The 26,803-nt window shown below is 33.5% G+C and overlaps 1 protein-coding gene across 1 annotated transcript in view; it reads left to right on the top strand.

Moving 5' to 3' along the window:
• Positions 1-26,007, top strand: part of PLA2G4A (phospholipase A2 group IVA) — a 116,503-nt gene extending 90,496 nt beyond the window's left edge. The window contains exons 12-17 of the mRNA XM_044673635.1: positions 2,581-2,652; positions 5,295-5,537; positions 11,513-11,697; positions 19,847-20,042; positions 20,853-21,010; positions 25,876-26,007. Of these exons, the coding sequence (XP_044529570.1) occupies positions 2,581-2,652; positions 5,295-5,537; positions 11,513-11,697; positions 19,847-20,042; positions 20,853-21,010; positions 25,876-26,007 (986 nt within the window). The remainder of the gene's footprint in view (positions 1-2,580; positions 2,653-5,294; positions 5,538-11,512; positions 11,698-19,846; positions 20,043-20,852; positions 21,011-25,875) is intronic.
• Positions 26,008-26,803: the final 796 nt, after the last annotated feature.

Here is a 26,803-nt window from a genome sequence, read left to right on the forward strand (position 1 = left end):
AAACTAGAAGACATAAGGAACAATGGTAAATTCATTCTAACCAAGCCATTAAAATAGGAGCTGTATCAGAATCCTGATTTCTACTTGGTTTAGTTTTAGAAACATGTCCTTCTTTCAGTCAGTGTCCTAAGCTGAGAAAGAGAATGTCATCAGAACCATTTTATCTGAAAAAGAAAAGTTTCTCTTCAAACCATTTCTGTTGAAAAATCCTGATAAATCCTTTTTTCATTTTTCTGTGGATCAGGAAAGGTAGGTGGAAAAATGAAACATAACCAAGAAAGCAGGACTTTTCTAACAAAATAGGTAGAAGAATACTCTTATTATGAGATATCCATTCTGGTCTGCAGTTAGAGATTTGGCAGCTCTTTGTAATCTTTCTAAAAATCCGTGGATCAGACATGCAGGAAATCATTCAGGTTTAGGGCCTCTAGGTGGGCTGATCTGGTAAACCAGATGAAATGAGAGGGTTTCCCTAAATTAAATCAAAGAGGTCACCTAGAGTTTATTTTGGAGCAATATTTTAGTTTTTACTCATTATCATTTCAAAAGGCCCTAAATATTTCACAACATTTCATATAAACTATTTCATACTAATGTTTGGTTAACTCTAGCTTACTGATTCTATAATAGAATATAGACAAAAAGCAAATTGTGGTAGTTAAAAGTGTTGAGCCCATAGTCAGAAGACTGGATTTCAAATCAGGACTTGGTTATTTCATATTTATATACTTGTGGGAAATATACACCATATGTTTTGGTTTCAGTTTCCTCATCTGCAAAATGAGGATATTTGATGAATTGATTTTAAAGTTGCATTCCAATTCTAAATCTGAGAATGTGAATGTGAACTGCTAGAAGGTTTAACCTTTAACAAACCCCATATATGAATGTAGGAGTTTTAGACACAGATATGTAGAAATATTGATAATATTTAAAGAAATAGATTTTTCAATCAAAATATGAAATAAGAAAAAGTAGTATATCAAGAGATAGAGTCATTGTGGCATAGTGAATAAGAAGCTAGATTTGAAGCTAGAAAGATTTGGTTTAAGTTCTGTTTTTGACCTATATCATGTTACTCTCCACAAGTCATTTAAGTTCTTAAAGCTCTCAACAACTGTCCAAAACTATAATTTATAAAAAAAAAAAAGCTGGTGACCTGCATGATTAAATATAGTTACCTTATCTGGGTGTTGCCTATTTATGAAAATCACAGGTGATCCTACTTTCTCTACTAAGAGGGTAAGAATGGGAAAACAACAACCATCACAATAAAGGTACATTTCTATGCATGCAAATATGGTACCAGAAGAAGAAAACAATAAAATCACTTTTTTTCTCCCTTGATCATTGTAATTAGGGATCAGTAATTATATTATTTTTCCATTTTCCAAACTTAGCTATAGTGGTATTATAGTGGTTTTTGGTTATGAGAACTAGATCAAAACTGAAAATAGAAAATTTAAATCTATAATCCTTGAACCCATTTCAGTCTTTTGGCTTTAAGTCATTAAGTAACTACCCAGGAATCCTGGCAACTCATTGTTAGATATATTCATTGAATTAGTACTTGCTAGGGCTATGTGCTCTCCTACCTGGTGCCTACTTGGAAATGACCAAATACAGAGAAGATTCCTGGGATTGTAGAAAAGATGCCCATTAGAACAGCTCTGGGTTCAAATGCAGAAAATTCTACCCATACTATTAAATTTAAAAACAAACACCTACATACATAGAGATACACAAATTAGCATTCTATTGGATTGATTTGAGTGAACGAGACTCCCAGATCTCCAGACCTGCGATTTCAATGGGTATTCCCCTACTTGTCTGTGTACATGGAGTTAGTATGTGTCAAAGAAAGTTTTAAGTTAACTTCATAATTAAGAAACTTACCCTCTATACATGATGCTGTATTTCTTTATTTACTAGAATGCAGGGGGAAACATAATTATAAGAAAAGCAATTTCAAAGTTAAGGTCAGATAAAATCTGGAAGTTTTCCATAGCAATGAAGATAGATAAGAAGATCTGTTTCATTATTGAGGAACTTTCCATTTGGAGAAAGATTCAAGGACCATGGCATTTTGTCCTTTCATTTCTTGTAATCCATTACTTTTTTGTTCACTCCATTTGGATGGAATTGAAAGCTCAAACCTTTTATATGTGAATTTCATTGAACTACCAAATATTTCAGAGAATAAAACATGTCCCCCCTCAATATTTTGTGAAATTCTAAAATAATTACGTCTAAGTCTTTTTAGAGTTTTCCTTTACTTTGCAGAGATATTCCTCAAATTATGTTTTCTTCTTTTAAATTATCAAAGCTAACTGGATCAGAGAAAAAATGTAAATTACCATTTTTTGGAATAAAAGAAAATTTCTTGAAATAAGAACATGACCATTGTCATGATTTTTTAAAAATATTAAAAACATTATATTTAAACAACAATTAGTTGTTGCCTTCTGGAGATTTTTTTTCCTTGACACTAGAGAGACAATAAAATGTGTTAACTTGGCTAAATTAATATCTGTAATCCATAGCCTCAAAAGTCATAATTATTTTGTTTGCTTTCCACAGAAAATATTACACCAAAACATATTGTCAGTAATGATAGTTCAGACAGTGATGATGAATCGCAGGAGCCCAAAGGTAAGAAACTGTCCTTTGTACAGATTCATCAGTAATCGGAATGGCTAATTTTTCCTTTTATTCTGTAACCGTGTTGTGTTTTCCACCCACTTGGGATTCCAATGGTTAAAAGTGGAAGCAGATCTTTCTATACAGAGAAGGCAGACAAAAATGACAAATAGTTCTGTTGTTCCAAAGTGTACAACACAGAAATGCTACACACATCATCTCTTTCATTGCCTAGACCTCATTCAGCTCATCTTCAACCTCTCAAGAAACCTTTGTATTTATAGCAAAGTAGAAAAAATATTTAGCCCAAAAAAAGACCAAAATTTAAGAACTCTTGAAGTCTGATTGCCAACATCTAAAAGACCGCCAACTTCATTTTCTTGAGGATTTATTATTTCTTAATAGAGTAGAGTTGTTACACTATGCATTCACTGTAGGTTTTGCAATCCAGACTTCATTAAAAGAAGCATATCATAGGGAGATGATAATCCAGTTACAGCTCTGCTCTGATCAGACAATATCTAAAATATTATGTTGTCATGGACAATATTCATATATGTGTAAGCCAGTGATGGGCAAACTATGGCCCTTGGGTCAGATGTGGACCCCTAAAATGTTCTACCTGGCTGTGAGACATTATTCCTAATCTGATGAATACAATAAGTAGGATACAATACAATGAAACTTTGAAAGAGTTGCCTTAGAAACAGCACGATAGATGAGCATTTCCTTTCCTTTGGCTCCCTCTTTAAAAAGTTTGCCCATCACTGATTGTAAGCCATTGATAAAATGGAGAGTTTATAAAAGAGGGCAATTGTAACAGTAAAAGGCCTTGAGATCATGCAAAAGGAGAAATAAGTGAAAGGTTTTGGTTAGCCTGAAGGAGAGAAATCTGATGAGGGAAATCAAATTAGTCTTTCTTCAACTATTTGAGAGTTTTTCTTGGAGAAGAGTTAGATTTATTTTACTTGACTCCAGGATGTAAAATCAGCAGCAATGGATGCAAAGCATAAAGAGGCAAATTTAAACTCTTTATAAGGATTCTTCCTAGTAATTTGGACTATTTGGAAGTAGAAGAGGAAGTAATGGATCTTCTCTCTCAGTTGACATCTTAAAGCAAAGGCAGAATGAACATTTTTGAGGGTTGTTGGAGAAGTTTCATGTTCAGATTTGGGTTAAATTTTCCTTCCTCATATACTCTTTAAGATACCTTAACACTGTGAAATTTTGTGCTTTTGTGATTCTAATTATCTGATCAGAATTAAACACAAAGATAATTTAGACTTTGGAAGAATCTCTGTTTCTCATATTTATATTTACTTATATATAAAATGTAATGTCACTAGGAAGAAATTTTAAAAATGTGTTTGAACTGGAGTCAAAAGATCAGAGTTCTAGAATAATCTTCCTCCTATTTAGCCTTCCTATCAGCATGCTCTTGTACAATTAACTTGGTACCCCTAAGCTTTAATCCTTCATCTTAAATATGGGGATCATATTATCATCCCTGCTTTGCTTATAGGAGTGATACAAGAATGAAATTGCTATGAAATTAGTTCATTTGAGGACAAGTTTAAAACTGAAAATAGAAGAAAAAGTACAATACAATCTAAGATTTTTACAATGATGGTAATGATGATGAAAATAAATAATTATTTATCTTCTGACTAATGAGTTTCTCACTTCAGTGTCATATATATCAAAGGTAATAGGAAAAGCCATGAGCTTCCTTTATAGTTGGGCTGTGGTGTTGATTAAATCAACAGGACCCAACCCTTGAGGAAAAGTACTGTGGGTTATATTCCATATCCTGTCTAGCCTAAGAGTTGTATGATGAACTTTTAAGTCTGACCTGGAGAGGTAAATTTTTTTCTACATGACATTTAGCATGTCTCAAATCATGGAAATGCTGAAGGAGTGGAAAATCATGAAAATGATCTCCATTAAAATATTTATCTTCAGCTGTGGTTGTATTTCTCCAACTCCCTCTCCCAAATTTCCTTTTTTTTCAGTTACCTAGTCTTTGTGTGTATGAAATTTACATGTATACTACAATTAGGATTTCAGGTTCTCGGGGCAAATTCAGGGAAGGGGAGAGGGGCCACAGTGGACAGTGAACTACTGACAGAAATCAGGCTGGCATCAGTAGGAACAGAAAAAGGAGAGGGGAAGAAGTATTCTGCCAGAAAATGGCACTCTTATGATATAATGAAATGTAAAATGGGGTTAAGACTATAAGGTAAATGTAAAGGACGATGATTCGGAGGATCACTACAGGGAGGAATGGCCCCCTCAGCCTCAGACTTTAGTCATTTGAGAAAAAAGTCCCAATTGTTCCTTCTCAGTTGTGGTTTTGAAGTAGAAAGTAAACAGGGACTATTTTTAGGAGGAAAATATAAATTAAATAGTAACTCTATTTATTTATATAAGGGAAGTCATTTGCTTTATATATCAAATCATAAGAAAATAGAAAACCAGGATTCATAATGTTTAATGTTTAAGTTTTGAATGGATTTGGCCAAAATTATTATAATTATTTTCATTGTTATATTATTTTATTCATGTTATATTATCCATGTTATATTATTTTCATCAGTTCAGATTGTTTTGTTAATTTCCAGTGTCTTTATCTTGACTGTACATTTTGTATACAGGCACTGAAAATGCAGATGCTGAAAAGGAATATCAAAATAATAACCAAGCAAGTTGGGTTCAGAGGATGCTCATGGCCTTGGTGAGTGATTCGACGTTATTCAACACCCGAGAAGGACGTGCTGGGAAAGTACATAACTTCATGCTGGGCTTGAACCTTAATACCTCCTATCCACTATCTCCTTTGAGAGGCATCTCTACTCAGGACTCTATGGAGGATGATGAATTGGATGCTGCTGTGGCAGGTCAGTGCACAAATTGGCTAGTGCCAAAATTTTTAAATATTTTTCTTCACTATTGATACTAAGGATTTGCTGTGTAAGCATATGATATAGAAAGGAATGGATTTAGAGTGCCAAGGCATCACAATATGTAGAGATTTAGAGAAAATGTAAAGTTTATTTAGGCTAACCCTTTCGGTTGAGGAAAGTAAGATCCAGAATGATCAGGAGACTTCCCATGATCACTTAGCTAATCAGTGGCGGTAGAACTCAAGGAAAAACAAACTACTCTTTCAAACTTTGCTCTTAACAAAATTCTCATTAACCATCCCTTCTTTACCTAATTCCCCTGTGCATTTTTTACTAAGGAAGAGAAAAAGTGGAACTTAGAGAGAATGTGTATGACCAGTGAGTTGATGCAATAGTCTCTCTTGACTTTCTATCTTTTGGTGCAGTGCCTGATGTTAAATTGAATAGTTTATGAATGCTGGTTAATGAGTTGATTGACTGATTCTTTATAGTAATTAGGTCATTTTCTCCTGGTTATATTTCATGCTACAATAGACTCCCTTAATATTAATTAATAATATCCTCTTGTCTTTACTTTTGCCTTTGTCTCAGAATGATAGTAGGAGGAAAACTCTTAGGACAGTAATATAGAAAGAAGGATGGGGTTTGTTTATATTTACTCTTGTATAAATACTATGTCATTAGGTAGAAATTTTTAAAATGTGTTTGAATAAAAGTCAAAAGACCAGAGTTCTAGAACTATCTTACTCCTATTTAACATCTCTATCAGTATGTTCTTGGATAAATCACTTGGCCTCCCTAAACTTCAAGTCCTTCATTTTAAATATGAGGATCCAATATTACTGCTCTTGTCATATTTATGGGATTGGTACAAGAATCAAATTAAATTCATCATTATGAAACTGCTGTAAAACTAGGTCATATGAGGACTAGTTTAAAATTGAAAACAGAAGAAAAAGCACTATATAATCCAGAAAGAGCATTGGATGTTTAGTTATCAAAAATCTGTGATCAAATCTCAACTATGGCACTTACTTGTTGTATGACTGTGGGCCATTGACTTTGTCTCTCTAAGCCAGAATATACTTATTATTATCTGTAAAATAGGAATGATAATATATCTCTTATCTACTATGCAGAGTTGCAAGAAAAATGTTGCATAAAATCAAAGTGGTTTAAAGAGGTATTATGATTTAGTTATTTTAAAAAACCATATTATATTCAGTAGTTAATTTTTGACAATTAACTTGTTTCATGGCATTTAAAATAATTTGGTCTTTACTCTATCACCAAAAGCAAGAGATATCTCTGCTATGATTTAAGAATTGTAGTTATGCACAATATTTTTGTTTTAATTTTAATTAATTATTTTAATGTACTATACTAGGATCACTTGAAGATTTGTCTTCCTTAGTAAAAGAATAGTTGATGGTGGTGGGGACTTGATAGCTATCATCAAATGTTTAATAAAACAGAAATTATAGGATTTAGAAATGTACTTTGGAAGAACAGCTAGGTGGCTCCATGGATAGTGAGCCAGGCCAAGAGATAAAAGATTCTGGGCTCAAATCTGACCCCAGATACTTCATGGCTGTGTGATCCTGGGTCAGTCACTTAATGCCAATTGCCTTGCCCTTACCACTTTTCTACCTTGGAACTGATACTCTGTACTGATTCTAAAACAAGGTAAAAGTTTTAAAAACAAAACAAAACTGTACCTTGGAAAAGTCCTTAGAAATTTGTTAATATAATCACCTCATTTTTTTCAGATAAAGGAATAGAATGGTTCAGTCATCAAGGCTATGCTAGCCTTAAGCAGCCCAGGGACACAATGGAGAGCACTCTGTGTATGAGGAAAGGAAAGACAGAGTTTAACTCCAGCCTCAAACACTACCTCTGGGTCACTGGACAAGCCACTTAACTGATGTCTATTTCAGTTTTCTCATCTGTAAAATGAGGATGATGATTATATCTACCTCAGGGTTGTTGCATCTTATGAGATAATTTTAAAGTGCTTAGCATAAGGCCAGGCATGTAGTAGGCACTTCCTAAATGTTTCATTCAAACCCCAAATCTAGTATTCAACCTATTTTCTTGAACTACTTCTGTAGTGGGGATTTCAAGAAAAACAAGATTGGATTTTGCCTCAGATTGGTGAATGAAGAGAAGTCGGTGCATGTGGCAGAGAAATGGATTTCACTATGATAGAAGGAAAACAACTCATTGCCAATCAGAATTGTCTAAAAGCAGAACAGCAGATGATTCTTCATGAATAAAGACTGTATGATAATTTGTTAGGGAGTCTGCGAGATGATTTTTGTTTGGGTAGAACTAGATTTATTTTTTTTTGAGTTAGGAAAATTTTATTTAATTAATTCATTTAGAATGTTTTTCCATGCTTACATGATTCCTGTTCTTTCCCTCCCCTCCCATAGCCAATGAGCAATTCCACTGGGTTTTACATATGTCATTGATCAAGACCTATTTCCATATTATTAATATTTGCATTAGGGTGATTGCTTAGAGTCTACATCCCCAATCATATCTCCATCGACTAGACTTAGAGGCCATGTGGTGCAGAAAAATGTTCCCTGAGTTTGCAGTCAGGGGACATAACTTTGACCTACCAACTCATGAGATACATTAGTAACACAATGTTTTAATGGTTGAAATCATGAAAAAAAATAAAGTTTTACTGCAATGTTTCCTATCTCTTCAAATATAATTTAAGTAGAAATAATTAGAAACCAATATTATCGTTTTACTTTGAATTAAAAAAATTCTTCCCACTAGCCCTATTTTCTTTGCCTTCTTTGTGATAAAAAATGCATTTCATCAATTGATGCAGTCTAGTCCTTTGAGTTCTTTCTCTCTCTCTTGGCCTTAGTTTCTTTAGGAAATCTCTCTTTGGGCACTTAGTGCTCTAAGTTTATGAACCTATTATTTGATTAGCTTAGAAGGCTTCTGAAGTTGTTTCCCACTCAGAAATTCTCTGATTCTCTGAAATGTTGTTACAACTATGCCTATGAGAAAAATATCTTAACATATGAGATATGTGATTTTCCCAAACTGAATCCATCAGATTAAATGAAACATTCTCTGCATATGGGTGATGCAGTATGTATCAGAAAATTATACAAAATTACACTATCAACAACATTTATTTTCTTTATGTATACATATTTATAAATAAATACTAATAAAATGCATCCCTGTCTTATGAGTGTGTAAGTTTTACAGAGCTATGACACGCATTATTATAAAGAAGTTTTAGCTGCATATTTTATTAATATTTTTCCTTTCTGAAAAAGAAATTGTTGATCCCAGTGTGTTTACTCTGTAACAGCTGTATTTAGATAATAAAGATCTTGATTGTCAGTCTCTCTGAGCTGGGGGCATGATTCCAGTTTGGGGATTTATTTGTACAGCTGCTGTCCTGTACCCACCATTTTAACAACTTTCTGAGAATTTGGAAAGATTTTATTTAGATTGGCAGAAAACTTTTTCTATTTCCATTGATATAAATGTATTAGGGTGGTTATATCCAAGGGCCTGAAAAGGAAGGGTTCAGAGATGCTGTGAGTAAGGCAGGAAACACAAATTATTATTAATGCTAATGTGATGCCTGTCTTGCTCCTGTTCCAGACTCAATATTGCTTCTCTTACTGAGAGACAAGACTCTAGTTTGAAAAAGAATTCTACATTGAATGTAGTGGCACTGCAGGTGCAATACACTTTGTTTTTAGCATCATATGGCACTAATATTACTGGGTTGTTGCAAGAATCAAATAAGATAGTAATTTTAAAATGTTTAGTACAGTGTCTGCCACATAGCAAGTGCTATACTTATCTTATTATTATAATAAATATTGTAGTTATAAATCACATTCCACTAAATTTCAGGTATACTTATAATAAAAAAAATCCTACTTGAATTAGAGTTCTAATTCACATTGATTATTATCCAAATTTTATACATTTACTTTTTCCGTTTTTGGACTTGATCTGTAGTTTTCTAGGGATCTCTTCTACTATTATCACTGCATTGTGGTTATTCTTTATGACATCTATTTTGCTTTATTATATACTCATGTAGTTTTTCTGCCCCCTTTTCAGTTTAAAACTGTGGATTTAAAAATTAATATTCAATATCTACAAAGTATAATATTTATAGAGATTTATTAATATTTAGAGAGCTAGAGAACACAGAAAACATTCCCCACTCACTTCACGTGGAATAGAGAGAGAGAGGAGTGTTACCCAAAACTTATATACAATCACGCAAAAGACACATGTAAGTAGAAAGAAAAAGGAATTGTGGGTAATACAGAAAAGAATCCTGGGCAATGCAGTTCTAGGGGTTCAACATTTCCCAACTATACAAAATCCTTTTGATTAGATTTTCAAGATTATAAGTAAAGCCATTTTTAGGAGTCCTTGTAAGGTACACTTTATCATTGGTCATAAGCCTATCATTAGTATGTTTAATGTATGGTCCACAAATCTAGGGATTTATTTTCTCTGACATGATCTTTTCATGTTTTTTATTGCTTAAAATTTGGTGTTAACTTTGATCTTTAATAAGTTTAATAAGAAAATAGTCTTATTATACTTAGATTATTTATTTAGAACTTATATCATTAGTAAGTTATTAAGGCAATTTAATTTTTAATATTATCAAATTAATTAATATATTTATGGCACTTTATAAATCTTAAAACACTAATGCATGTTATTATTATTATTATTACTATGATTTTTATTAGTGGTAGCAGTATTAGTTTGCTATGCTTAGTGCCTTTAATTTTTTTCCATTTGAAAACAATATTCATGAGACTTCTGTGAAGAATATAAGCCTTTGAATTTCTTCATGATCCTGAGACATATTTTCTAAGATATTTCTGCCTTCCTAAATTTCTACTTTGGGTATGAAGTTGAATATTAAAGTAAATGTTAAATTAATATATATTAGGTCGCTCAGCATTTAGAGAAGCAGGTCTAGAGATGGGAAATCCCAAGTTCAAATCTTGTCTCAGATACTTCCTAGCTGTGTGACTCTGGGCAAGTCACTTAACCCTCATTGCCTAGTGCTAACCATTCTTCTGCATGAGAACAAATAGATGATATTGATTTGAAAAAAGAGTGTAAGGGTTTAAAAAATCTCTCTCTCCATATATATATATATATGTATGTATGTATGTATGTATACACACACATAAATATATACATACAAATGTATATACATGTATATGAATCTTATTGACTTAGTCATAGATTTTCTCCACCTCTTTATCTTGCAAATATTAGTATAAAGCCTACTAAGCTTTATAGTATTCTTTCCCCTTGTATTTGTCATAAATATTGAAAGATTGTACATGATGGTGCTTTAAATATTTTAATACAACTATAATTTTCCTCTCTAGTCCCTCAATGTCTTTCCCTTAATTATCTTAGTAATTCAGAAAAAAAGAAATGGGTAGATATTTTGGTATGTGAATTATAGGAATTATTAACTCACTGTTAAAATTCCCTAGGGATGCAGAGGAAATGAGGAAATAAAATCTGAAGATTTTGGCACTCATTAACATTACAAAGAGGCAGTTAGGTAGGGCAGTGGATTGAGAACTAGAGTTGGAGTCAAGAAGACCTGAGTTCAATTCTTGCCTCAGACACCAGCTATGTGACCTCGAGCAACTGATTTAACCTCTATCTATTCCAGTTTCCTCATCTGCACAATGGAGACAAATATAGCACCTACCACCCAGCTCTGTTAAAAAGATAAAATGAGACAAAACTGATAGAAATGTTTATATTTTTCATAATGATGCATTGCCTGGGGATGGTGTATTGTTACAGAAGGGTATGCAGTTTATCTTACTTTATCCTCATAGAATACAGAAGAATCAATAGTAAACATTAATGTAATATTTTAATTGCTTCTCTTTTTCTTCTCTCCATCTTCCCTCCAGATCCTGATGAGTTTGAGAGAATATATGAACCCCTAGATGTCAAAAGTAAAAAGATCCATGTGGTCGATAGTGGGCTCACATTTAATCTACCCTATCCTCTGATCTTGAGGCCTCAGAGAGGTGTGGATCTTATCATCTCCTTTGATTTTTCTGCAAGGCCAAGTGACTCCAGTCCTCCTTTTAAGGTGACTTTGTTTATGGTGCTTTAAAATATTATAGTAATGCCTTATGTTTCTGAAGTTCTTTGTAGTTTCCAAAACATTCTCACCCTCTCATTTGGTATTCCCAGCAACCTTTTCAGTCAGGTAGAGAAGCATTATTAAGTACATTGTATAGATGACAAGACTGAGGTTCCAAGATTTAAATAAGGCCATATAAATAGCAATTGACAGAGTTAAGTCTAGAATCCAAACGTTCTGTTTTTCTTTCTGGTGAGCTATACAGCCTACTTGACAATATTTGAATCTTCTGTAATCATGCTGACTATTGTGAAAGTTGCAAGAGAATTATAAGTCCTCAAATTACCCTGTCCTCAAAGACCATAAAATCTGCTTGAGGGAAAGATTTATGCACAATAAATTCTTAGAAGACACCAAACAAAAACTGCCAAGACTAGCTACTAAGACTTCTAAGGTCCCCTCTAGCTTTAACTTAAAGTGTGCAATAATGTGATGACTATAGATGATCAAAAGAGGAATGGATGTATATGAACTTGAATGATTGGAAAGACTGTGGTTAGAGGACGTAGAAAATGAATTGATGATTAAATAAATTACCATATTATGGCAAGTATGATGTTAAGTAAATTTATCTCATGTCTGGAGTCAGAATTCTAAAAAGCTATGAAGAAAGCACCTTTTTCTTTCCAATAGCTAAGTCTAGTAGTACTTTGTTTTCCTTTCTAGGTTTTGGACAATGGACAAGTATTAGCTGCTGATTCCATGTAAAATAACCTACTAAGCATTGTCCACAAGCAAAATGTAGCAAGGGATGGGAATGGTGGAGGGGAAGTGGGTGTATAAATATAAAAATATATATAATACCCTAAAATGCTGGTGCTTAAAATATTTGTTGGATTTGAATTTGCTGAGTTACAAACATATATGTATCTATACATATATGTATACATATACATAATATATATATATACAGATATATTATGAGAAATAGTCTCTTTCCTCAAAAATATGCCAATCAGATTGAAGAGAAAGGGCCAAAGTCAGGTGTTATTCTTCCTCATTTCACAGTGCCTCTGTTTGAACTGGTTACCTTTAAACTTAAAAAAAAAACCCAAACAAACCTGAAGTTTATTTCTTCCATCTCCAAATTCATACCTTCTCTAGTCATAGCTTTCTCAATATTTTCTTCAGTTGAGGGAAGAAGTCAATGTCTTTGCCTCTCATTCACTATATTCCCCTACTTCCTCCTGACCCTCATCACCTCATCCCCTGAATTATTGCCATAGCTGCTGGCTGGACTTCTCTTGAATTTCTCTCCATTCCATTCTACTCTCTACTCAGCTACCAAAATGATTTTCATAAAGAGTAGGTCTGGCCATGCCACACTTCTACTTACACTAAGCTCTACTTATTCCCTCTTAATTCTATGATCCAATAACATTCTCAATTTGTCATTGAAAGTACTTTATACCTAACCCCTTCCAGCATTTTCAGTTTTGTACTTCAATCCCTCTCATACACACTTTGAGCTACTAACACTGAATTTGTTACATGCCTTTTCACCAAGGATTTATCATGGATTATAATAGTGGATTTCACTAAGGTGAGAGAAGCAGCAGACTAAAAGTGAGTGAGCAATGCACCATATAGCTGCCATTATAAGAGAGGGAAAGAAGAGAAGGAAGGAAGGTCACCATTCTCTGTCTCCAGATTGGACTGGATTCACTCTACACATAGTTTGTGCTTAGTCCTCACCAAGCTTGCTCAGGACTCCTGTAAATGCTTATGGTTTTCAACCATTCTTTGTATCGTCCATTTCTTTCTTTCTTTCCTTTTTTTTTGCATTTCCAAACCACAAGCACCCCTTTTCAAGGTCAGCACTAGTGATACTTTCATTTGCCCTTATATCAATTCTGAGAACCCTTCAGAGCTTAGAGAGTACTGGCAATAGTGTTAGTCAGAAGAAAATCTCTCCTTTACTGTAATCTCTTCTTCTTCTGAGTCCAAATCTTATGGAAGAGCTCTACATGGTGGGATACACTTGATTTTAGGATATTAACCATGGCACCAAAAATAACTGGGTGTCATTTAATGAAACTAAAAAAAAGATACATTTTGAATGGAAACCATGTGTCTGGTAGGCAGATTTTAGCTTGTTCATTTTTTTCTAATACTATGCCTCATTTCCTGAAAGTTAAGCAATGTTAAAAATCCAAAACAGGTGAATTCTGGGGAAAAATAGTGTGATTCCCAGTAACTATGATTTAGGTGGAATTGAGGATATCCAGGAAGCTTTTTCATACTTATTAGTACTTCATAGGAGTTACAAACTTGAATTGTTATTCTTGTTGCTTTCCTGAAAGTCATTTTCCCGACACTTTTCTTTTGGAAAGATAAGACTTTTTTTTTCGGTACTAAAAAAAACCCAAACTTTACTAAAAATCATGTTTCCTAGTTAGGCACGAGATAGGCTCTCCCATTTGAAGCAAAACCTCATTTATTTCTACAGTCTAGTAGAAGTGGTTCACTTCTACAACAAATAACATCATGCTACAGGCAAATTCTTATCAGTGACTAATTTTTTTAAAAGGTTATACTGCTTTGTCATGATTAAAAATGGAATTCTAAAGAGTGAGTGAGAAATCTCCAGAAATGAAGCCTATCAAAACACTGTGTAATGGAACAGACAAATTCCAAATATACTAACAGGAAACTTTGACCTTAGATGAAAAAAGTTGATTCACCATTAACTCACTTGTTATTTTTTGAGATTAAAATATAAATATTTTTTCTGTCATAAAATTGGGCAACCACAAAGGCTTAAATAATAATGGTCCATCATAAAGACCTACTTGATAATTCTTGTATATGGCAATCCATTTTCCATCTCCATTCTTTCTTTTTTGAAATTCTCCCTCTTCATTTCCCTAGCTTAGCTTTCTTGACTTCCTTCAAGATCCTATTCAAATCGTACTTTCTTGGACCCCTCAGTTGCTAGTCCTTTCCCCTCTGGAGTCATCATCCATCTCCTTTGTATATATCTTGTATGTACCTAGTTATTTACGTTATTATCCCCATTAGAATTTGAACTCCCTAAGGACAGAGACCATGGTATTACCTTTAATTTTATTTCCAGTGTCTGGCATATAGTAAGTCCTTAATAAATGTATTTTCATAATTTTAAAGTGGGGAGACAGCAGAAGAATTGGCAGCATGATATCCTGAGGAAGCTGCTGGCTTTGGAGTCAGAGGATTTTGATAACAATTCCAAGATCATCAATTCCTAGCAAAATGACTCTTGACAAATAACTTTACCTGCATTGACCTCTTTTTTTCCATCTATAAAATGAAGGAGTTGGAACTATTTGACTTCTATTCCAGCCCTGGATATGTGATTTTTATGATCTTTCAATTCTTTTTGAGCTCTGAATTTATGATCTTATTAAATCCATTCAAAAGGCCTCCATATCTTTTAAATGAAGATTACTTTGGGATGTGAAAGAGAAATAACAAAAATAATAGTAGCTGATGTTTATATCCCTTTTTTCCAAACAACTCTATATTGTGGGTATGATTATTATCTCTCTTTTATAGATGAAGAAATTGTGTCAGTCAGAGTTGAGTGACTTGCTCAGAGTCACATAGCAGTAAATGGCTGAGGCCAGATTTGAGCAGCTTTATTTTAAAAAGAAAAAAATAGACATTTTAGGAAAAAAATCATCTATCCATTAATTAATTTATTCATTTATCTATCTATTCCTTCCTTGTTTTTTAGTTCTTTTGTTTATTTTCAAGAGAATGTAAAATGACTTTAACTCTTGGAAGCAGCTTTTTTTTTCTCGGTGCATTTTAATAGAGTTGATAAGCAATTGTTAGGTGATTATAACTAGAATATTGTTAACCATAAATTAGTAGTAGATTGATGATTAGGTGCCAGACTAGTAGAGTCTCATGGCTGCCTCCATCTTGCTAAAGCTAGTCTCCACATAATGGGAAATAAGATATACAACCTCATCTCCTTGAATTTCACTCAGTTCCTGGCTTTAAAATATCTATATGTTTTCATTTTTCAGGATTTAATTGAAAATAGCATTAAAAAACAGTAACAGGCCACCACAACTGTGAAGTTATGGCCCTGGCTTACATAGTTTTGAATGTGAATCAGGCCTGGGTTAAAAAATAATGGCCAAACCAGGAAAGACAATGATATGGATGGATGGTTGGATGGAGAAGTAGGTCATGAAAAGTTGTGAACTTTAGCTGTACAAATAGCGAAGTTCAGGTTTCCCTGTTCATCAGGAGGCTCTAGTTATCTGTCGTAATTAACTGAGCCTATATAATCTTTTAATTTTCCAGATGAAGAGTCTGAGGCCCTGAGAGGCAAAAATGATTTGCTCAATTTCAATGATGAAATTGTCTTCTCTCCACATCCCTCAGAAATCAGGCCCCTGTTAGCCCTCACCTATGCTCTTAATCAGCCTCTCTGCTTCTAGTACCTCTGCTTTCCAATGCATCCTCTTCACAAGCGCCAAATAGAGAAGCCCCTCACTCTTTGGTTCTGAGAATACAAATATGGAAAACAAAACAGTCCCCTCCTTTGAGGAGCTTGAACCCTATTAATGGAGATAAAGATCTTGGGATCATAGCTTTAGAACTAGAAGGAATATTGAAGAGCATTGAGTCCAACTTTTTCATTTTATACTTTGAGCACTGAGGCATGGAGAGACTGAGTGATTTTCCCAGGACTAGGCAGCTAATAATTGTCTGTCAGGACTTGAAGCCAATTTTTCTTGACTCTCTATCTGATGCCCTATCCAGATATATAAGCATTTATGCCTCTCCAGGTTTAATGTGAAAATGGCAGAAGGATCCAGATCATATGAAAAGAAATCTAAGGAAGTTGAGATCATTTCCCAAGGAATGTATCAGGGCAAAGAAATTTCCTGAAGGAAAGTTCATCTCCTCTTAACTGTATCTGGGAAAAAAGAATTCAATAGGTGAAGAGAGCAACATATTGAAGACTTGGAGGATGAGCTAAGTGATAATGAAGCAAGGGAGAGCAGAATGATTTATTTTCCTCTATCACATAAAAACAGTAATGGATGCATACTAGATTTTATCTTGTTTAATTTGTTTCTGTTAAAGAATAATCTGTTCACCAACTATCAGACAGAGAGTATTGTAATACACTTTGCAAATATATACTATATGCTACATAATAATAACCAGCCTTGATACAATGCTTTAAAGTTTACAAAGTGCTTTGCAAATATTATCTTATTTAATTTTCATAACAATCCTGGTGCTATTATTATCTCCAGTGTATAGATTTGGAAACCTAGGTGGATAGAGATTTGAGTGACTTGCCCGGGGTCCTGTAGTTATTATATGTCTAAGATCAGATTTGAACTCGGGTCTTTCTGGCTCCAGGTCAGTTGCTATTTCTAGTAAGGCACCTAGAGCAAATAATTTCCTACCTAAGAACTATTAGTCCAGGCTCTCTCCTCATCTATTTTCAGTGTTTTAAATGTTGTTCCAAAAGAAATTTAGAATCATAAATTTTCTTTGGTTATTAAAAAAGGGGAGGGGAAGTAAAGACTTCCTTTTCCCTATATAGCTCATTTATTACTTCAGTTTTTAATCTCATCCCTAATGTGTTTAAATTTTTGCTATGAAATTAACTTGCTTTCTGTTAGCCTGCTTGAATTTCTCATATATTTTAAGATTCAAAATGAGCTTATATTAAAAATTTTTTGTTTGTTTTATTGGTCCCTTTTATTTCTTATGCTAATCATTTCCTCTTTGAACCCTCCTTTGTTACAAAGCAAAATAGTTCAGTAAAACTGACTGACAAAACTATTGTGTTTGGCAAGTAGAATTATTGTACACTGTAGTTTCCCAATTTTGTACCAAGGTGACAAAATGTAGATCTGGAAAAGACTTAGGAAGAATGTCTTTCATAATATCTCCTCTGCAACCAAGATTAATGATGAATTCACCTGAGTTCAGCAACCAGTTAACTTTATTTTTGTATAAGTTCTCCTTGGCATTGTGTATTTTATTTTCTTGATTCTGCAAGCTTATATATTTTATACATTTCCGTTTTGGAAGCTGTATTACAAATCTCATCTCTGCATATGTTACTATTCAGATAAAAAAAAAACAGAAGAAAAGAAGAAAGGAAAATCCAATATTTCCTGTAAATGACTTCATGGAAATGTGATGCTTTAAATAACCTCAAAAAAGTGTTTCCAAAGAGAAATTTCTGGCACATTTCTATAATTTTGTGGTACCTGACTGGTAACTATGTTAGATTAAAAGGAAAAACAGCAACAACAGCCTGGCAAGAATTCTTGAAACAATAATCATGTGACACAGTTTAATTGCGTCTTCAAATAGGCCTTGAATATTATAGTCTGACTCTTGTTGTGGTTCAGTCATTTTTTTTGCATCTTGTATCTTGACTCTTCATTAACCCCACTTGGGGTTTTCTTGGCAAAGATACTAGAGCGGTTTGCCATTTCCTCCTCCATATCATTTTGCAGAAGAAGAACTGAGGTAAACAAAGTTAAATGACTTACCCAGGTTCTTACAGTGATTAAATGTCTAAGACCAGTTTTAAATTCAGGAATATGGCTCCTTCCTCCAGGCCTTAACACTGTAACTACTTCACTACTTAGTTGCCCTTAGTCAGACTTACAGTTATATAGTATATATGTAAGTATTTATCTTTATATAGAATGATGCGTGTATATATTTCAACATATACATATATAATATATGATTATATATTCCTTATTTATTTTATACTATATTCATTATACCACATGAATAATATATTACACATAAATATAAAATATATAAATGTAAATATATAAATGTAAATATGTAAATAAATATAATAAATAAAATTAAAATAAATAAAAATAAATATAAATACTATATTATATTGTACTAATTATAATAAATATATATATTCAGCATACGGTATGACTTTCAGTAAGCCTCTGACTTTAAATTCATGGCTTTATAAATGCAGTCTATCAGGATTTCATCAGAGGAAGTCCCTAATCTTCTTGACTACTAAAAGTAAAGTAACTATCTAAAAATAATCTAATTTTTATTCCCCTCATACAATCTAATTTCCCCCTTCTCCCACTCATGCAATTAGGGAAATATATAACTGGTCAGATTATTGAATCAGGGTATTTTTTTAAATTAGGCTTTCTTTCTCCTTTTCCTATATTCCTTTCCTTTTGGTTTTGTCTTGAATAATCCTGAATAGATATTAGTATTTTTTGCTGCTTGTCTGGAAATAAAAAAATTGAACAACGACTCAATTCTTTTCTTTTAAAATATATTTTTCTTCTTTTATAAAGTACTTAGAGGGCAGCTAAGTCATTCAGTGGATTTAAAGGCAGGCCTAATGATGTGAGGTCCTGTGTCAAAATATGGTTTTTACTAGCCAAGTGACTATAGGCAAGTCACTTAACCCACATTGCTTAGCCCTTACCTCTCTTCTGTCTTTGGACCAATACACACTGTTGATTCTAAGATGGCAGGTAAGGGTTTTTTGAAATTATTTAGCATTATCTTTTCCCAAGATTAAAATATGAAAATGGTTATTTGCACAGTAGACTTTTCAATGACAACCAATTTGAGGACAATTAAAATGAATAATTACACACCCAGTTAAGTACCTACTAAATGAAAGGTGCTGCTTTGTGTGCTAGGGAGTTACAGTAGGAAACAGTTCCTGCCATCAGTCAGCTTAGAGTATATGTTCATAGCCCCACATAAAAACATATTTGACATTTAGTGTAGTATTGTTTACTTTGCTCTAATTTTACCTCCAGGTATAATTTTTTAGCATCTGGTGGTGGAAGGCACAATGGGGCCTGTTGAGATAATATTTTCTGTCCAAAATATAAATTCCATAAATTTTCTTAGGAGAAACCTTGGAAATGATCCTAGCCAAGTAGGCTTCAAATTTTATTTTATTGGTATAAAGTTGCTCTCTGGAATTAATAAACACATTACCCAAGTAAAGGAGACTCTCAATGGGGACCCTGATTTCTTCTCAATTTGGGATAATGAAAAGAAATATCTGGGAAAGAGGAATTCAAGCATCACAAACATTAATATTTTTCCCTAGGAAATTCTGCTTGCTGAAAAGTGGGCTAAAATGAATAAGCTTCCCTTTCCCAAGATTGATCCTTATGTGTTTGATCGAGAAGGTCTGAAGGAATGTTACGTCTTCAAACCCAAAAATCCTGATGTAGAGAAAGATTGCCCAACCATTATTCATTTCGTTCTGGCCAATATCAACTTCAGGGACTATAAAGCTCCAGGTAAGTTTGGAATGATTTATAGAAATTTCTGTAAAACAGAAATTGTTTTTCTTTTGGGCATGTTAGGAGCTCAAAGGATGAGAGTTGGCTGTAAAGCACTGCTTCTCTAAAAAGACCTGGCAGTTCTCAATGACTGAAAGTTTAATATGAATTAACAGTATGACATGACAGCTAGAAAAGCTAATGTAAACTTAGGTTGATTTAATAGAAATAGTGTTCCCAATAATGGAAGTAATGGACTCTCTCTATTCTCTGAGCCAGTTCACATCCGCAAAGTGTGTTAAATTATGGACTCCACATTCTAAGAGGAAAATTGGAAATCTAAACAATGTTTTTAAAAGAGGGAATCTGCAAATCATAAACAATGACTAAAAAAAACTAGAAATGTTTCATAAGAGATTACAAGGACACATTAAAGTGGTCATCTCATGCATTATCATGTATAAAAGAGAGAAGACTAAGTTGCTCAAGAAGGATGAAACAGGACTAATAAATAGTTGTAGGTTTTAGGTCAAGAATAAAGAAGTACTCCTTAACAGTGAGATGTGATCAGACAATAAAACGGTCTAGTTCACTGACAAAGTGTGAATTTTCTTTCTGGGAAAGTAATCAAGTAGAGGTCAAATGATTTTTTTAGTAGAAATTATGTAGAAGGAATTTCTACTTTGGGAAGGAAATTAGCCTTGATGCCCTGTAAAAATTCTTCCAAATTTAAGTTTTGAAAATTCTACCTGGGTGTTATTTGGCATTTTAAAATGATTTACTTTCTGTAAATTAACCTCATTATCTGTATCCATTCTGTTGCAATAGGAATTCCAAGAGAAACACAGGAAGAGAAAGATTTTGCTGATTTTGATATTTTTGATGATCCTGAATCTCCATTCTCTACCTTCAACTTTCAATATCCAAATCAAGCTTTTAAAAGGCTTCATGATCTAATGCATTTCAATACGCTGAATAATATAGATGTAAGTATCACCTTTGAACTTCAGTACAGCTAGATTATTTCCCAGAAAGATATACATTGATAACTAGTTTAAATATGGAAATAATCTTCTTAAACATGACAATTACTAATCTTTGCAAAGGGATAGCAACACTATTGAGTTTGTGTGAATTCACAGCAAAAGAAATACACCAGCTTGGTCACATCTTCAAAAGCAGTTTCAACGAAAATACAACTTGGCCATTAAATGTTTCTTTCGTGTCTTTCAAAGATGTTATTTGAGGAGGCAGCTGGGTAGCTCAGTGGATTGAGAACCAGGCCTAGAGATGGGAGGTCCTAAATTCAAATCTGGCCTCAGACACTTCCCAGCTGTGTGACCCTGGGCAAGTCACTTGACCCCCATTGCCTACCCTTACCACTCTTCTGCTTTGGAGCCAATACACAGTATTTACTCCAAGACAGAAGGTAAGGGTTTAAAAATAAAAGATGTTATTTGATTACATTGTTATACAGTTATTTTAGTCAAGTCTGACTCTTCATTACTCCATTTAGGATTTTTTTGGCAAAAAAATGGAGTGGTTTGTCATTTCCTTCCCAGGCTCATTTTATAGATAAGGAAACTGAGGCAAACAGGGTTGAGTGACTTGTCTAGGTCATTTGAACTGAGAAAGACGAGTCTTCCTGACATTAGGCCTGGTACTCTATCCACTGTGCCACCTAGTTTCTCCCTTGTGTTGTGTTAGAATACTACTTTTTACTTTCCTTAGTCATTTGCCCAATAGAGTTGCGAACATCTTAGATGGTGTTGGTGGAGAAGGTGCTATATCATTATTCTGTAATGCCCAGAATACTTCCTCTTATATTTTATTGAATGCTAGGATTAAATAGTTCACAGTTGACAAATGCAATTGATAACAAACATGACATGCTGTGGAAGAGGAGAGGATTCCAGGTCTCATTGCCATGCAGGATTCAGTTTAATTAAAACACATACACATATCTTAAGTGCCTTCATCTATAATTCCCATCTACTTTTATGTGTACATGCTTTCCTTGGTAGAATATAATCCTCATGAAGGTAGAGAGAGCTTCATTTTTATCTTCGTATTTTCAGTGCTTAGACTAAGTGCCTTAACTGCAATAGATGTTTAATAAATGATTATGGATTATGAAGCTGGGAATACAAAGACAAAAAAATTGCCTTTACAGAATTTAAATTTTAATAAGAATTCAAATAAATAATATAGCATATATACCAAGTGATCTTAATAGGGAGAGAATTATTCACAATTGAGGATGGGTGAAGGGATTTAAAAAGAGCTTCTGTAGAAGCTAGCTCTTGAAGAGTACTTTGAAGGAAACTGGGGATTCTATAAGGCAGAGATGAAGTAGAAATATATGCATGTCCTTCTGTATATTTGCTATGAGTTGAGCCCCTCCAGGCACAAATTAACCCTTTTGAATTAAAAAAAATATTATCCAAAACACATGTTCTTCATGCATTTGAAAAAAAAACTACAATGAAATTCCCTGAGTATAAAATGCCATCTAGTGGTTCAGACTCTGTGCTTCTATTGTGATTGAATTGGGATTTTGTGAAGCTTCATACTAAAGTATACATAGGATGTTGGAATTGGTAAGTAGAAATTAGAAATTATTTAATACTAGATTAGTTTGGAAATTATTTACTACACAAATTTCACTTACAAATAAGGAAACAGGGCTCAGAAAAGTCACTTGATTTGCTTAAGATCACAAAAGCAGTAAATGCCAGGACTAGAATTCGAAGCCCAATAATACAATTTCATTCTTGTCCTCTTCAATGGATGACATTTGCCCTCCTTTTTAAAATTATAATTGCTCTTGGATTTATATGGAATTTAGCTATGAAGAAGAAGAGAGATATGGAATAATTGAAGGTGTGGAAGAAATAAAGAAGAAATTTTTAAGAATAGGAGAGATATGGGTGCTTTTGTAGACATCAATGAAGAAGTTAATATGTAGGGGAGAAATAAAAGGTAATTGAGTGGAAATGGTTTTTGGGTCAACCTACTGGAAAATATGAGATTAAAGGTACATGTACAGTGGTTGGCTTTAGCATTAAGAAGGGTCACTTCTTTAATCAAATCAATAGTGAGGAGAAATATTCATCTGATTTGAAATGAAGAAGAACACATCGCAGATGACTTTGTCTTTTAGTGAAGTATAAAGCCAGGTACACAAATGAGAGGGTAGAGGGAAAGTATGCCTGAGATGAGATGACATGCTTATAGTGGATCTTGTGGTAAGGTTTTGTGATTTCATTTCCTTTGTGATGAAATGAGGTAACAAATATAAAACATTGCAAGCCAGAAAGCACTAAATAAATTCTAGCAATGATTATTTCTTCTAGTTCTGTTCAGCACTATGTAAATAAAAGTGGAGGAGGATAATGGGAATAATGCAAGATTGGGAGTCATAAAGCATGATAGACAAGAGAAGAAGAAGGCAAGGGAATTGAATATAGAGGATAGGGTAGGGCTGAGCCAGTTTATTAAGGGAAGGAAGGAGAGTATATATAGGAACAGTGGACTGTGAAATCACAGAAAAATGGAGATCATGGGGAGGGAAAGGAACAAGGCTAAGGACCATAATGCAGAGGGAAAGATGAAAGAAAACAAAAGATTATGATCATGGAAAGGAATTTGAGAGTTCAGAAATAATGAAGCAGAAAACTTATGAGAGATAATAAGATCAAATGTATGAATATTTTTGTCTATCTGAGTTGGAATGGAGAGTAGGAAATAGAGAATGAATGCCCTGAGTTTCTACTGATGCTCTTCATTGTAGCACAGTCATTTCTTCATGTAGTGTCTCCTGTAGAATTATTCTTTGTGAAAATAGTAAAAAGAAAAAAAGAAAAAGAAAAACCCAGCTGAAACTAGTATTGTTTTCTGATTGCATCTGCAATATTTCATCTACATTCATACTGGAGCCAGCTTATACTTGCTCATGAGAGCTGATTGTTAAATTTTCATTGTGAGCATTTTTAAGGTAGAGACTGGTAAACTCAATAAATCAGAGCTTGGTTCATTTTTTTATTGTTTGTCTAGATTTAAAAGTGATGGAGAGAATTTTAATCATGTAGATAAAACTTAAAAGTGTATGTAGTACTACATTTACCCATTCCCCAGAAAAACAGTCACTAAACATTTACCAGCATATTGCTGCCTACCTTGCAAGTGTGAATCATAATGTCTTATGGAAGCAAATTGGTCACTTCATTTAATCTGAGTTATTTTGTCATTTTTCATTGATGTTACTATAATCATTGACATATCCTTTTGATTCTGCATTATTTAATGTGCATTCCTGTATTTCTCTTCTTTTCTTGTATTAGTCAATTCTTATGGCATACTAGTATTTTCTTGTGCTAATCTTATGCAATTTATTCAGCCATTCCCCAATTAGTGGGAACTCACTTTGTTTCTAGTATTTGCTACTACAAAAATAGCTGATGTGAATATTGTGGAATCTATAAGACCTTTCTTTTTCTTTTTGAACTCCTCCAGGCATCCCGAACATGTATAGTTTGGGATCATTGTATTAAAAGATTTATTAAAACAATTAAAGTTTTGATAACTCTCTCATGTGACCCTAGGCATTTTTCTCAGAATAGTTAAATCAATACACATCTCTACCAACCATATAGTAGTGTTTATGTTTACTATCTCTACCTTTTATCATCTTTGCTAATTTGATGAGTGAGAGTTGAAAACTCCTTTGTTTTCGTGTGTATTTTATATTTTTCTTGTTATTAGTTATTAGCATTTTATATAATTGTTCAAGTCATATTGTCAACAAGCATTTATTAAGCACCTAGTATATGTAGTTACTGTGCTAAGCATTAAGAATGCAAAGAAAGGGGAAAAAATCCCTGCTCTTAAGGAACTAAGAATCTAATGGAGGAGGTGTGCAAATAATTACGTACAAACAATTAGTAAAGCTAGAAAGGAACAGAACTAGCATTAAGGAGGACTGAGATTTTTTTACAAGTAGCATTTTAGCTGAGATCTAAATGCATTTAGTTAGGAGTTGCAGTGTCTTGTGCAAGGAAAAGCAAGGAAGCCAGTGGAAACCACTGGATTTTAGAGTTCCTGAGGAAATAAGGTATAGAAAGGCTATAGATTTGTCAATATCATGCATTTCTTCTATTGAAAACTGTTGATATCCTTTGCCCATATAGTAACTGAAATTGCTTTTTTAACAACTCAGAATGTTAGGGACACTTTATCTCTTTAACAGAGGGATGGAGTTCACTGTAACAAGAACTTCCAGGGGAAGGATCAAAATGAATCCTGGATCTAAATTTTCTTTTAATTTTCCTGTATGATGAAAAATTTAGGTATTATAAAACATAAAGATTGAAGAAGAGACTGGATGGAAACATTTTACTCAGATTGTCATTCCATTGTGTAAAATATTTTAAAAATGAGTTTGTGGTAGCTAGATGGTTCAGTGGATAGAATCGCTAAGTCTGGAGATAGGAAGACCTGGGTTCAAATTTGACCTCAGACACTTCCCAGTTGTGTGAATTCAGGTAAGTCACTTGTTCCCAATTTATCTTACCGCTCTTCTGCATTAGACCTGAAACTTAGTTCCAATCCTACCACAAGAGGTAAAGGGTTTTTTTTTTAAATGAGTTTACAACAGTTTTGTATTATACATATTTATGCATATATCACATGCCATCTGAGCTCATTCCCCTGGCAGTAGAATGTTTTCTCCTTGTGGGCAGGGATTCTGTCTGTTAAAACCATTTTCTATCTTTAGCACCCAATGCAATGTCTTTGATGTAGAAGGTCATGAATATGCATGTTAAATAAGTCTGTTATTTCTGTTTTACAGGTGATAAAGGATGCCATATTTGAAAGCATTGAGTACAGACGCCAGAACCCATCTCGTTGTTCAGTTTCTCTCAGTAACATTGAGGCACGAAGATTCTTTAACAAAGACTCCCTAAGCAAACCTTCAGCATAGGTTTTGTGCTAGAAAGTACATCCATTGTCTACACTTTAAGAGTTTGCAATCTTATGACAACTGGATTTGCCATAGGGCATCATTGCTCTAGAAAGACTGGATGGAACTAAGTTGAACAGTGATTTTGCTGCATGAGAATAATACCATTGTTGTCTTTCTGAATTGACAAATGGCATTCATTATGTGAACACATACTTATTCATGTATTTCATCAGTATAAATTTCCAAATGTATTGTAGGAACATATATTGAATTTTTAAACATTCCTCACCAGCTGTTTTATTCACTGTACTATTTTAAAAAAAATGTTCATTCTTTTTAGAATATTTGAGATGACTGATCTCATGGAGTACTATTTTACATGGAGTGCAAATTTTATCCACTGACTAAATTTATCATTCTGTGAGACAACACTATTTTTTATTTATGTATACAGAAATGTTATAGATGTCTTTAATGATATAAAATTATTTTATGAATTTTTTAAAGAGTCATTGTGTCAGCACTTTGAGTGAACTCATGCAACATTATTTCTAAGCCTCAGATTCTCTGCCCCTAGAGCAAGAGATGAAAATTGAACATAAACAACATTATCTCACATTTATCTAGTGCTTCATGGCTTACAAAGCACTTTCTTCACCACAGCCTGATGGGGAAGGAGGGGAGGGTGTTTTCATTCTTATTTTATGGATTAGAGAACTGACTCACAGAGCCAGAATGACTTGCCCTTGGTTACATAGCTAACAAGTGTTAGGATTCAGACTTGGATTACTAATTCCAAGTCTGCTCTTCTTTC

The sequence above is a fragment of the Gracilinanus agilis genome, chromosome 4 (assembly GCF_016433145.1).
Source record: "Gracilinanus agilis isolate LMUSP501 chromosome 4, AgileGrace, whole genome shotgun sequence".
NCBI lineage: Eukaryota > Metazoa > Chordata > Mammalia > Didelphimorphia > Didelphidae > Gracilinanus > Gracilinanus agilis.